This window comes from Dipteris shenzhenensis, chromosome 2, assembly GCF_047967505.1.
Source record: "Dipteris shenzhenensis isolate YYH24624 ecotype China chromosome 2, Dip_SZ_1.0, whole genome shotgun sequence".
In the NCBI taxonomy this organism is placed as follows: domain Eukaryota; kingdom Viridiplantae; phylum Streptophyta; class Polypodiopsida; order Gleicheniales; family Dipteridaceae; genus Dipteris; species Dipteris shenzhenensis.
Window position 1 is genome coordinate 59,118,427 of NC_141597.1, and position 14,847 is coordinate 59,133,273.

Sequence of the window (14,847 nt, forward strand, 5' to 3'; positions counted from 1 at the left end):
CTTAGACTTCTAAAAATTAACATGAAGACCAGCTGCCAAACCATAAATAGAGAGGGCCTGGATCGAGGCACCAAGATCATGGGGCGTATTCTTCAGGGTAAAGAAAGAATCATCAACATAAGCTTGAGCAACCATGCTGCGATTAGCATCTAATTCCAAGCCATGAAGTGATCCTGTAGCCACAAGATGATCAATATATTGCAGCATAGGATGAGTAGAAATGGCATACAGTAAAGCACTGAGAGGGCATCCCTGGCGGACCGAACAACGAAGAGTCCACTCATCAGAGATATCCCCAGAGATAATGCAAGCCGCATTGCTATCTCTGTAAAGCCAGTAAATAACCTGCTGCATTTTTTGTCCAAACCCCAAAGCTCGCATAGTTTGCGAGATGAAATCCCATTGAACTGTGTCAAAGGCTTTTGCAATATCTACCTGTAAAAGTAGAACATCCTGCTGCGTGTATTTGGCATATTCAATCCCAATATAAGCATTGGCAATGTTATCTGTGATATGGCGACGTGGAACAAAGCCATATTGGGAGGGATGCAACCCATCATGCAAATAACCTTTAATCCGATCAACCACCATTTTGGCGATGATCTTGTAAATGACTGGCATGAGCGTGATTGGCCTCCAATCACCCAGTGAATCACATAGCTGCTTTTTTGGAATCAGCTTGAGAAGACCCTTTTTCCATGACAAAGGCATCTGCTGGTTTTGCCATGCTGTATTTACCATTTGCAGCAAGGTGAATTTAAGAAGATCCCAGAATGCAAGAAAAAATTCAACAGTGAGACCATCCCATCCTAGAGATTTCCATCTGCCACAGGATCTCAGTGCATCAGACAATTCCCTTTCAGTGAAGGGATGTTCAAAGAAGTGCTGCACACATAAATCAGCAAGCTCTGAACGAGATGTTGACCAAGAACCATCAGGCATCCGGATTCGACAGATATTGGCAGCCTTTCTTTTGTAGTGTAAACTCTTAAAAAATTGCTTGGAAGAGCAGCCTTTATCCAAAAATGCCCGTTGTCTGGATCGAGTTTCCCATTTAGCAAGCTTTCTGCGATCATTAGATTGAAGAGAGAATTGAGCCTGACATAAGAGCATGCTTTCCTCTGAAGACAAAGGGCGAAGATGAGCAAGCTCAGTCAAACTCTGACATGTAAATTTGGCATGTGCTACAGTCTCCCTTGTGGCTTGCATATAGGATTTGCCATAATCTCGAATAACTGCTTGCATCCGAGCAACAAAAGCCTACCAGGCATAATCCAAACCAATGCGTATCTGACGAGAGAGAGGCTGAATAGCATCAGAGACCAAGGCTTTAAAGTCAGCATGCTCCAGATAACTACTATTAATCAGCAAAAGCCTTCGGCAAGGCAATCTGTTAGTGGGAAATTCATTTACGGAAAGCCTCAACCAAAGAGGAGCATGATCCGAATGTGTGAAAGCATGATCAACCCAAATTTGACAAGTAAAGGCATCACAATGCTGTGGATCAATCTGATACCATCTGTCCAAGTGTGCCTGATAAGAAGATTAAGCATTATGCTGAAAGGTATAACCCGGAAGCATGGGCTGTAATTCCTTCAAGAGATCAACCAAGCGCAACTGAAGCAAAAAATCAGACCATGCCTGTGTTTCAGAAGCCAACATATGAGTGTGGCCTGAGGTGTTGTCACCCGATTGAGGGGCATTATTAAATTCACCACAAATGAAGGCATGTTGTCGCCATGGATAAGTATGCATGGCAGCCTAGATCAAAGCTCTATCACGAGAAGACTGGGGGGCATAAATCGATGCAAATTCAAAAATTTCCCCTTGAACAAGGCATTGAACAATAATCCATTTACCATGGCGATCATTAAGAGCCACAACAGGTTGAAGGTCGTGCTTTACCAAAAAAGCCACACCAGAAAAGGAGTGCTCTCTAGCATAGAAGATATCATAACCAGCAAAATGGCCTATTTGACCAGCATACATATGCTGATTATGCTCTTGCAAAGCAATTATATCATGTTGCAATTTCCTGATATACATCCAGACCAGTTTCCATTTGCGACCATCACACATTCCCTATACATTGAGAGTAACACACTTCAGATGATCAAGCATATTTATAGTTATGGGACAGGTATGTACAGCAACTAACGGGCTGTCTACGTCTGCATTTCCACCTCAATGTCCGGGCCTCTGCCCTGGGATGAAGCATTAGTCTGAGGAGAGGACAAAAGTGCAGCAACTTCTTCTTCAGGAAACAAGGTCTGATTTGCAGTCACAGCAGCCCAGGTCAAGCCAACACCAGAGTTTTCAACAGGTGTTTTCCCATGAGAGGATGCACCACTCCAAGTCCGAGAAGGCAAAGGTCGCCTGGGGGAGATCACTTTGCGAGGAGTTTGCCATCCATCAATCAAAAAATTTTCCCCCTTCCCCTGAGGTGGAGAGGACAAAGGCACAGGAAAAGAAGTATTACCATGTGAGATAGCCGGGGCTTTGCCTTTGTCTTGAACAGAGAAAAACTGTTTGACCCCTTTGTTTTTTACCACATAAGAGGCATTTGCATTCTTATTCAAAGGCTGAACCATTTCAGCTTGCACTGGCATCTGTGGAGCTCGGGAAGGGCATTGTGAAGCCATGTGCCCAAATTGCTTGCATTCAAAGCAAGCACCTGCAAACAGCCACCACTTGAGCTTGTAAAAGGCACTCCCCGTGGAAACATTATTCACAGTAACCGAGTATGAAGCTGGAGTGGGATGATCTGTATCCCATAAAATGCAGAAGCGATTCGAATTTCCATTGGGTCGTGGTGGACATACCACCTTACCGAGGGAAGCTGCAATTTTAGGTAGAAGAGAAGACAAGCATTGAGGAAAATCCACAACTTCTACCCAAACAGGGCAACGATGCCGAATCAATGCCTGATAATCCCGGGTGGGAGACTAGGGCAGAACATGGACCATCTACTGGCCATAGAAAAGAGGAGAGTGCTCCAGCAAAACCTGACGGTGCTCCTCATCAGCCATGATGATCTCAAAAAAGCCCCTCGCTGCATAATGAACTTTTTTGACATAAGAACCACCCAGGGTTCGAGTCAACCAATTCCCAACATCTACAGCAGCAGGCATCCGTCCTAGGAAGAAAATTATAATGGCATGCTTTGCATATTCCTTAACTGGATCAAATATATCATCCACTTCCACCATAATGCCAGTGGTGGGAAGTGGATCTATCCAACCTTTACGGGTGTCTTCAAACCCTTCATGCATAACCTCATAAACAAGCTGAGCCTCAGCACAGTCATGAAGGGAATCATCTGAATCCATCACCTGTTTTTGTTTCTTGTTGGAAACCGACTTGTCTTTGTGAAAGGTTTTTTCATAGGAATAATCCGCCATTCGAGTTAAGGAAAAAACTTGGAAGCAGCAACGCTTTACAAGGAGGAAAGCACAGCAGGTACAAAACTATACGGTTTTTTCTTGGCTGTACGGACAAAATCGTACGGATTTTTGACAGTACGATTTTTATTTATTTATTTATTTTCTGACAGGCAAACTGTACGGACTTCCCCGACTGTACAGACAAAACTGTATGGACTGTACGGATAAAACTGTACTGAATTTTATGACTGTACGGACAAAATCATATGGATTTTTGACAGTTTAAAAAAAATTCCTGATAGGCAAACTGTACGGACTTCCCCGACTGTACAGACTGTAGGGACTTTTCTGACTGTACGGACAAAATCGTACAGAATTTTTGACAGTACAAATTTTTTTTTTTCCCCCCCTCGGATTTTCTGACAGAGCGTACGGACAGAAAACGGACGTCAAAAGGAACCTCGAGGGTGTCAAACTGAGGGAGAAACAAGCAGCTGTAGCGTGGGAGCACGAGGGCTAGCACGGAATCTCACTTTGATACAAACACACACTCTCTCCACACACACATGCACATGATTGTACCCACATGCACATTAACATGGGCTAGCACTGGTCTGAAGAAGAGATAGATGGTGAAGTTGAGAAGAATGCACCAGGGATAGAAACGGGACAATATAGAATTAATACCAGCTTAAAGCGTCTCTCAAATATGTGTAGGTTTGTGGGAGAGTCATATCGAGGCAATAAAGGTGTATGGATGAAAAGAAGAATGTTGCAAGAAAAGATGATAGGGGGTTTGACGTTGTTGACAATGCTCTTCCTTTCTTATATTCATAATTCAATAGATCTGAGCTACAAATCCAAACTTGGAAATCATATGCTGAAAATTAGGGTCATATTTTTTGTTATGTTTACAAAATCATCCATCCAGTTTACAAAATCATCCATCCAGTTTAATATCAGTGGGGTTTGTAAAGGAAGTGAATAATGTTAAACTGGATTGCGCTGTGGTGGTGTGGGCCAAGTAATTTTAAACTGAGCTGCATGTAGGTGTGTGCCCTGTAATGGATTTGGGTTCCAAGAGTGGAAATTTTAACACCTCATTTGCTAAGTATATGTGGTGATATGTATCAGCTCTTGCACACACATGCACAAAGAAGTATCTAGATGTTTACTTCCATGCAGCTGACTGTCTCATAGTTGCAATTTTGTTGGTTTCAGGCAGACAGCCTCTCAGGTTTTCATTCAAATACACACATACCTGTGGTCATAGGTGCCCAGATGAGATATGAGGTCACAGGCGATAGCCTTTACAAGGTGATCATGTAGTTACAGCTGGTTACTATATGGATTAAACATAAACTATATATTAATTTTTCGTTGAAAGGAATGTTCACTGCATTGTTTCCTTTCTAAAGTCAGTTTCTTTAATAAATAGAACGATTCGGGCACCTGCAGTCATCTAAAGTTCTGGAAAAATTTACAGATATGATGTTGATGTAAGCTATTCTAATATCGTACACTGTGAAGTGATTATTGGGGTAACTTGTTCATACTATTGCATATCTTGCCATGCATATTTCACTGTAACCCGTCCAATTTTTCCTATTTGACCCTTGACTCAAATGTATAGTCATGGTCTTAAAAATTTCTTATTAATGTCCACAAAACACCAAGATGACTGATTTCCTGATTGGAACCTTAAGAAAGTTCCAAATGATGAAAATTTGGCAAGTAATGGCAGCCCATGCAGCATCAAGAGAGTACTCTCGTAGTAAACTGAAACTAATGTGTGCTTATTACCTTTTTTTTTGCATTCTAAATAGAATTAGGAGTCTGAAGGAAATGTTTAAGGAGTTATAAAAAGAGTTGATAACCTTACAGTATTTTGGTAGAGGCCTAAGACAGGATGAGTCAATTAAGGGATTCTGTGTAAGAATGGCACATACATAAAGGAGGCAATCTAAGCATCGCTGATTCTAAGGGATGCTACCTATCATCCATGACACCAAGATCAAGGTTCACACTTTGCTTCAAATGATTGACGATGGTATTGGGAATTCTCAGTTTTATTTCATCTTTGGACTGCTCTTCGGAAACCTTCCTCAGATTCCTTTTTATCTGTACCACGTGCATGTCTACCAAGCCACTGCCATCTTTTCAGCATTAATAAAAAAGGTGGTGTCTAAGGGTCCCAATGTACACTTGCTACTTAGAGGAGATCAGAGAAGGCCGGTTCATCTATATAATAAGGACCAACAAGGGTGCAAGAGGGGGCACTCCTGCTTCTGCTCACCTTCTAAATTCCCTTTGTGGTGCGTACTCTACCTATAACCCCATACAAAGCCATGACTACCCATTTGAAGTCATATACCATATGCAAGGCTCAAAGTCCAAAGATGAGTCAAGCCCGTGGTATAGAGTCAAAGGCCTTTCAGAAGTCTAGAAAGTAACAATATACTCTTTTGTAATTGGGCCTCCTCCATGAGGGCTTTCAGTAGGGTGAAGATGTGATCCAATATGGAGTGGTCCCATATGAAACCTACCTCCTCAGTCTAGCATGTCCATGCTCTCGGCATTCTTGTTGATGGGTATCTCCAAAGCTAACCCATATACCTTGGCTATCGAATTGCTACTAACCATGACAGGCCATTAGTTACTTGGTGGAGACACTAGGAGCTGCAGGATCAGTTTGAGCATAGTCTGTCATACCCATCTTGCTATATGCGAATGTGTAGTGTTGATATAAGACACATCAAAGGGACTACAGATCCATGACTGCTTGGCACACTTTTTAACAGAGCCGAGACGTGAAGGTCAATTGGTCTTCCACACTAATCAGGCTCAGCTCTTGTGTGAGGCTTTGTCACTTGCACAGGAGCCAGTTGAGATAGTCAGATTTTATGTATACATAGGGTATTTAACATGAAATTGGCAATACATGCACGATTGAATAGAGTGCATTCTTCTTTGTTGAATTAGAGAGACATCATTTCTAGATACAATTCCAGCACGTGAACACAAAGTCAATAATCTTGAATCCCTAGTTCGACTAGTGGCCCTCTATATGGGGACCTTTTGGACAATAGTCCTCAAGAGGACGAGTGCACAGGCTTTGAGAGACAACAAGTCATGATGCTATCTTGCATGATCCAAGGGAAGAGATGTACACCAAATGACGTTATCCTATAGAGTTTGCAGCAAGACCCCTTCTCTATAGATGCATCATTCTAGATCATTACATATTTGGATCGAGTCAAACAGCTTGGCTGTAGGGAAACTAGAGACTCTCATCTTCCATGTAGCTTGTTTGTCGTTCAAGTCACTGCAACGCGATTAGGGCCCCTCCATCAATTCTTAGATTTTTCTTATTCTGTTTCTCGTAAAGATCACCGCAATGAGATATAGACATCTCCATTCCATTCTAACTCCCTAATCGCGTTGTGATGATTTCAAGTCCCTATTGTGTTCATTTTTATCATTTTCGTAAGTTCAAATCAGTACAACATGATTAGGGCCCCTTAGTGTTCTCCACCTTCTTCCGAGACTTCAACCACCGTCACTTGCACAACATTCCCAACCTCTTCCTCTGATCTCTATGAGCCACCATACATTACTCTCTAGATTCTTCCTTCTTGTGTTTGACACAAACAAGAGACTCATCAACCTCTTTCTTGTGAGCCCCCAACCTCTTCCTCTGATCTCTGTGAGCCACCATATCAGTACTCACTAGATGCTTCTTTCTTGTGTTTGACACAAACAAGAGACTCATCAGCTCATATGGGATGATCTATGGTTATGTATACGTCCATAGGACACGGGTATCACCCCTACCGCTACATGCGAGGGAGATGGGCCTCTACAAAGAGTATTTTCTCCACCTCAACAAGGATGGCTTCATCCACAGGCACTAGGGTACCTATAGGTTCACCTTTCCCACACGGAGTACAGATCCATCAACAAAGTAAAAGATGTGGTAGCTGGAATATATGGCCTGTGTCCATTTAAAAAAAGCTTTCCTTCTTTTTTTGCCTATAGAAGGATAAACCATAACTTCCTCTACTCCTGTAGATCTTGGAAACTGCCACAAAAAAGCCTTGGATAGAAACTACCAGAATAGAGACTGCCTGCACTGTCATCCAAGTGATCCCTTGCTGAATGAGGGAAAAGGTTTCACTCGGATATGCAGAAATTTGCCAAGGGGTTAAAGGTTTTTGGTTTAAATTTAGATGAAGACGTCCATATAATCAATTAAAAGGTTATGTTTTTTCTTATGAAGCCATGGTCAAAATATTGAGTGGGCACTGGGAATGCGTGCTCGATTTAACTCAGGTATGACATTGACTTTAAGCTTGTTATATTTTCAGGACATCAGTAGCTATTTTATGGACATTGTCAACTCTTCACATAGCTATCCAACTGGGGGGACTTCCTATGGGGAATTCTGGTAAGGTGTTCATTCTTTCCTCTTTGGGTACCATACAAGGTCTGCTTTGCAATTTTATCCTCTCCCTTTTTGTGCCCGTTGCTGCTAGACATAAAGTATTGGGTTTGGTCACCAGTAAAATTACACAGACCAAACCAAAGCACATACCAATTATGTCAAGGGTTAAAGGACTGCTTTTTGTATCATTTTATCCATTGTGTCAAGTACAACGTTTAGGAGGGCTATTGTTGGGCCTGCCTGAGGTGCTGATAGGGTTTTTTTGGTGGGAATACAAGAAGTGCACTGGTAGGCTATGGCTTTTACATTTGAGCTCCATCTGCCCTCAATTAGAATAGAACATACTATGCATACTATATCCCTTTCAAGTGCGTGCATATGTGTGTATTTGTGTGTGTGTGTGTGTGTGTGTGTGTGTGTGTATTTGAGCGGTGTGTGAGTTGGCGGTGTGTATGGTGGTGTATGCGCTGAGGAGCTCTGCTATTTGCCCTCGTCCGGAACCCTGCGCAGCCCCGTTCATACATCTGTACGGTCACCGTACGGCGTCTGTACGTCCGTACGATTCCGTACATCAGTACGGACTGTGAACATGGGAAGTGCTTTTTATAAACTCAAATGGGGATTATTTGCAGGGGCTTGTTTTGAGTGTAAAAAATTTGGACACATGGCTTCACAGTGTCCAATGAATCAGCATAAAATGCCTCATACCACTTTGCCGGTTCAAATGCTTATCAAGGATGCTCCTACTCCAGTTGCAAATAAAAACAAAGGTAGTAGACAGCTTTCTGGAAGTCAGGATAAAGGCAAAGCTCCAGTGGTTTCCAATGGGAATATCTCTTCACATTCACCTCCTGCTATTCAACCCTTGACCAAAGGACAGAAACCTCCAACTGATGGATGGCAAAGTCCAAGAAAAGTTATTTCTGCTCGAAGAATTCCACCCCCCCGCACTTGGAATGGTGCATCTTCTAGTGGAAATACCCCAGAGATAAATACAAGAATTGGGATTACATGGGCTGCAGTAACAGCCAGCAGAACACTCTTCCCTGAAGAAGAGGTTGCTGCTTTGCTGTCTACTTCTCAGGTGGCTACTTCTTCTCAGGGGCGAGGCCTTGACCCTGAGATAGAAATGCAAGGCTGACCTCATAAATTTTGCTGCTGTACATAGTTGTTATATTACTATAAATATCTGTAAATATGACTGCTCATATCAAATGTTTTACACTCAATGTCCAGGGGATGTGTGACAGTAGGAAATGGAAATCTGTGTGGCTGTACATCAATAGATTTCAGCCTGACATAGTGGCATTACAAGAACACAACCAACATGTCTATGCAGGAAAGACAGGACACTACTGTGGATATGATATTTTCTTTGCTGGGGAGCACTCTTTCTCAGGGGTAGTCCTTCTGATCAAACATGAGCTTCAACCAGTTATTGCTTTAAATGACAACAAAGGCAGATGGCTTGTTCTCCGATGCATTATTCGAGGAGAGGTGTTGAATTTGCTTCCGTTTATGCACCTCAGTCCTCTAGAGAAAGAACTGCAATTTGGGATGCCATGCAACAATATCCATGGAGATATCATGCCTACATATGTGGGGATTTCAATAATGCTCCACAACAGGGTGACAACACCTCCAGACATGACCATATGTTAACTCCTGAAAGGCATGCATGGTCTCAATTACTATTGCATCTGGATTTGGTTGACCTTTGGAAGGAATTGCAGCCTTTGTCACCGGGCTACACATTTCAACATAATGCCTTCTCCTCTTATCAGGCACGTCTGGATCGATGGTATAGTGTAGCTCCACAACAAAATGGGGATTTTACATGCAAAATATGGATTGACTATGCCTTTGTGCATTCAGACCATGCACCTCTATGGTTGTGGTTATCCTTTCATGATATGCCAGATGATAGATTGCCACAAAGGAGACATCTAATCATAAACAATAGCTATTTGCAACATGCTGATTTCAAGGCAATGGTTATTGAAGCATCTCATTGTCTCTCCTCTAGCAGCCATATTCATATCAATGATGCCTGGGATTCTTTTATTTCCAAAATGCAAGTTGTGATTAGAGCTTATGGCAAGTCTTACATGAAGACTCTAAGGGAAACCATTACTCAGGCCAAATCCACTTGTCAACACCTCACTGAACTCAGCCATCATCGTTTGTTGTCCATGCATGAGCAAACAACACTATGCCAGGCCAGACATTGTCTTAAACTAAATGATCACAGGAACCTAGCCAAATGGGAGACTAGAGCAAGACAAAGAGCCTTTACAGATAAAGGTTGCTCTTCCAAAGAATTTTTCAAAATTTTACATCAGAGGAGACTCAAAACAGAAATTTGCACAGAGTACTTATGCCTGATGGATCATGGACCACTTCACGGTCGAAGCTTGCTTCTGTTTGTGTGCATCATTTCTCTCAGCAATTTGGTTCTGCAGTTCCTCCCTCACAACAAATTTTGCTTGCACGAAATTTACAGTTGCAACATGTTTCTCCTATCATTTCCCCTACTCAAGCTTTGGAATTGGAGGAACCCTTTACTGAGAGGGAACTGTCAGATGCAATCAAATCATGTGGCAGATGGAAATCTCCAGGATGGGATGGTTTAACAGTCGAGTTTTTTCTAGAATATTGGCCTATTTTGAAGCATACATTGCTATATATGGTGAATGCTGCATGGCAAAATCAGAAAGTGCCGGACACATGGAAGAGAGGTCTTGTTAAACTCCTTCCAAAAAAACAAATTTGTGAGTCTTTGGCAGACTGGAGACCTATCACTCTTATGCGCGTCATTTACAAAGTCACTACCAAAATGATTGTTGATCGGCTAAAGGGGTTTTTACATGATGGGTTGCATCCTGCTCAATATGGCTTTGTCCCGCGTAGGCATATCACAGATAACATTGCTAATGCCTATGTTGGAATTGAATATGCCAAATACACGCAGCAGGATGTTTTGTTATTGCAAGTTGATATTGCCAAAGCCTTTGATACTGTTCAGTGGGATTTTATTTCATCGACTATGCAGGCATTGGGATTTGGCACAAAAATGCAGCAACTCATCACTTGGCTATATCAAGATAGTAAAGCTGCCTGCATACTTTCAGGGGATATTTCTCCATCCTGGACTCTTGGTTGTTCTGTCAGGCAAGGATGTCCCCTAAGTGCTTTACTTTTTGCCATAGCCACTCATCCACTGCTTCAATATCTAGACCACCTCTTGGACACTGACCAGTTGCACGGTTTGGAGATTCTTGGCAGTCATAGCATGATTGCTCAGGCATATGCTGGTGATTCATTCTTTACTCCAAAATTGTTGCCGTTGCATGCACAGGAATGGCACAACCTTCTGTGGCCTAGGGAAATTGTCCCCGCTTCTCAATTCATTCGGCATCTCGGTTGTCCTCTAGGTTGGGAACTCACCCGTTCCCAACAAACTGATTGGGTGCTAACAAAGTTAAGGGCAAAACTTTAATATTGGAAGCTTGCAACTTGGCCATTACATGTTCATTTGGGAATTACACAATCCATTTTGATAGCATACATACAATTTTATCTGCCTCTCACTATGTTCACTAAGGCAGATCTGTTTTCTTTTATGTCAGCTATCATGGAAATTTTCTGGCATTCAAAAAATGGCAAGAAAAGTCTCAGATTACTTTCTATGCATCGTCTCTGTTCTCCAAAGATGCACGGGGGTCTGAACATTCTCAATATTCGAATGCATTTACTTGCTCACGACTACAGTCAAAGAAAGTTGACTTTAGTTAACTAGAATAAGTTATACTGTTTTTACTTTTGCTTTGCATTGGTAAAGGAGAACTGTGGGGACGCCCACAGAGGACTAGGATTAGTCCAGGAACTACGAATGAATGCATTTCGCTAACCTTTAATGGGTTAACGTGTTTGAGTTTGTGTAGGACTTGGAAGAGTGCTAAAAGGCTGAAAAGGCTCCAGAAAAGCAGGTCCCACAAGGCAAAAAGCACCCAAGAGATGGCGCCATTAAAGAAGACCCCACGGGGTTCTAGAAAAGGCTTAAAAAGGGGCCCCACGGTGGGCAAAAAGCAAGAAAGTCTATTTGTATAAAAAATAGCTATTAAAAGCAGGTCTAGCTTTTTGGTAGCCCAAGTCTATAAAAGAAGGGCCTCAGGGCTCCCAGATCATTCAAGAGTTGTACTCAGTTTAATGCTCTTTTATGAGCCAGTTGTACGAAGCTTATTCTATTGCAATAAAGACCTTCGGATGGGGTCCAACCCTTATTTCTAGGCCCGTGTGTGTGTGTGTGTGTTCTCAATTTCTTCTCCCCCTCTCTCAGTTTATTTTGTTTCCTAGGAGAAATCTGTTGTTGCTTCTCATCAGATGAAGCTATCAGACGTCGTTTTTCCCTGTTATCTATGAAATTCGAAATATATCTTGGTGATTATCTGCTGCAAAATCAAAGATCCACGCTGTGTTTCTACCAGGAGTGATTCGGTTTTAGGGTTTCAAGGTTGATCACCAATTCGTTTTAGGGTTTCAAAGCTGAATGTTTCAGGGTTTTTGGCCTGGTTTAAGAAAGATCACGCTTTTCTTTGGGCTTTCTATTCATGGTGGGATTGCAATTAATTTGTGGAGATCCAGGTTTGGGGCAAACTCCACGTGTCCTCGTTGCCACTTTGCGGTGGAATCAGTTCAACATTGCTTATGGGACTGCAGACAGGCGAGGATCATTTGGAAGGGGATTGCTAGGATTTTCAGCACCTTTTCTAGGCACCCCTTCTTCATGACTTGGGGTTCAGTTGCTTGGTTTTCCCTTTCAGGCCCGTAGAAATTTTATGTGAGGCATGACTCCTCGTTTGCTTTCTCGATTCGAGTAGAGTCATGCCCTCTGGATGATGTACCAGCCTTGCCTTTTAGAGCAGTACACGCTTTGGTGGATTCGTCCTGGGAGATTCGGCTAGCATTTCAAAATGGCATATCTGGAGAGCTAGATGCACGGAGGCTATAGACCATTCCCAGGTCCATCCCTCTTACACTTTGGCCTGTATTTGGACAGACACTATACACACATTGATGGCCACTCAAATGAGTATATAGGGATCTTCCAGAGCCGCCTCTACTAGGAGAGTTGTGTTTCTTAGGGGATGGAGAGGCTCCCCATTCTTCTCGGAGTCTGCTGCAAGGTTGCGGTGAGGACAAGAAAGACAACAAAAGAAAATGTAAACTGTGTAGTGAGAGGACAGCATAATATTGTATACGAGAGCATAGAAGAAAATGCTAACTGTGTAGTGAGAGGAGAAGCAAGAGCAAGCTCTACGAGCTCACCTTGTGGCGTTGTGCTGCTGTACTTTGGATGTTACAGCTATCCTTTTCATGTTGTAGTCTATCGTGTGTTATTCTTTCTCCTTTGTTCTTGGGCTTGAGTTTGTCTCATGAAGGTGCAAGATCTAGTGATTTGGAAATTGGAAATGATGCTTGTTTTCCATTAAGGATTGTGCGATTAAAGACCTTGGAAGCTTCGGGTTAATTGTTTACACCTCGGAGAAAGGAAACTTGGTGGTGACACTTGTCTGGCATGATCACGTTGGATTATTCATTCTCCAAACGACAAAAAGTGATACTGGAGGTTGACAACTCAGTTTTATGAGGTTGAATTGCTTGTAGGACTTGGGTGTCCTATCGTTCAGTTCGTTTGGATGTTGTGCTAGCTTTATTCAATGGGTTATTCTAAACAATAGAATTCCTTTGCATTCAAGGAGAACTTTGAATATAGGATAAGAACCAAGAAGTTTAGAATTACATATTTTTCTTAACCTGAAAATTCTGATAGTGAAACAAAAAGGGTATTTGTAATACTGATATTGGTATTGAACCTTGATAGAAGCAATTTCACAAGACAAGATTTTTTGTCTAACGAGATGGGAATGTTGTGTCCCAATGGGCCTAACTAGAGTATATGTTAATAACCTAATTTGAGACTTGAGCTAGAATGAGATGGGATTTGGACACCAATGTGGCTTTCATAAGAATGGCAGTTATTTAGTACACTATAGCCTACTAGAATAAAATGGAGTTTGGACACATCTAATGAGGCTTTCATAGTAATGACAATTAGTACACTATGGACAACAAGCGCAACTATGGAACTCTCCAAAGCTAAGATTGTCACCACAATGTAAATATCCTAAGTCAAAGTACAATTGACCATTTATTTGAACATAATTAAAGAGTTTTTCCATTTGGGTTAATTATGGTCAAAATAGTTTTTCTATTGGTCAAAGAATTGACTACAATCACAGATACTTGACTTCGGTCAAGTAAGCCTGATCTTGGTTAAGGAAGACTTGGTTTATACCAAGAGGGTTAACTATGGTTAACCAAGATGTGCCGACTTCGGTTGGAGAGACTTGACTATAATTAAGGTGCCTCGACCCTTGGTCAAAGCCCCTTAATTATGATCAAGAGAGTTGGCTTCGGTCAACCAAAGAATAAATATTTTTTTTTATATTTGTTATGTGTGCACATGTGTTCAGACGCCCACCGTGACTAGAATTAGTCCACAGTGTGTTATTTGCATGCAAAGCGCTAACAATTAATGGGTGCCATGGTGGTGCGCTTTACTAGGAAGGGTTATTTTCCTAAGAGCTACGGAGCCTAACAAGCATCTAGGAGGCGGTTCGCGTGAACAAGTGCTTCGCATATAGCTAGAGCTTGCTGATGTGGTAGACAATTGCAGGCCTGAGTGGATGTTGAGGTGGCAATGTTTAGTTCAGACGCTGACGTGGCATCCAGGCCTTAAGGGGTGCTGATGTGGCAGTACACGTGGCAGCCAGCTCAGATGTTGATGTGGCACTGACACGTGGCAGACAGGTGGCTGATGTGGAGATTGAGGTTAAGCCAACCTAACCTTGGTTAGTGGACTAGTTAGAGGTCCAATTAGTTGACCCAACCAGACTAGTCTAGTCACTGTAACCAGACTGTGACCAGTCCAGTTAGTCTAGTTGCAGACTAACCAAA

General features: G+C 42.2%; 1 protein-coding gene across 1 annotated transcript in view; it reads left to right on the top strand.

Annotated features, from left to right (window-relative positions):
* Nucleotides 1–14,847, top strand: part of LOC147905062 (uncharacterized) — a 72,391-nt gene that overhangs the window by 27,274 nt on the left and 30,270 nt on the right. Inside the window, exons 5-6 of the mRNA XM_087389801.1 lie at nt 4,605–4,700; nt 7,751–7,830. Coding sequence (XP_087245927.1) covers nt 4,605–4,700; nt 7,751–7,830 — 176 coding nt within the window. The remainder of the gene's footprint in view (nt 1–4,604; nt 4,701–7,750; nt 7,831–14,847) is intronic.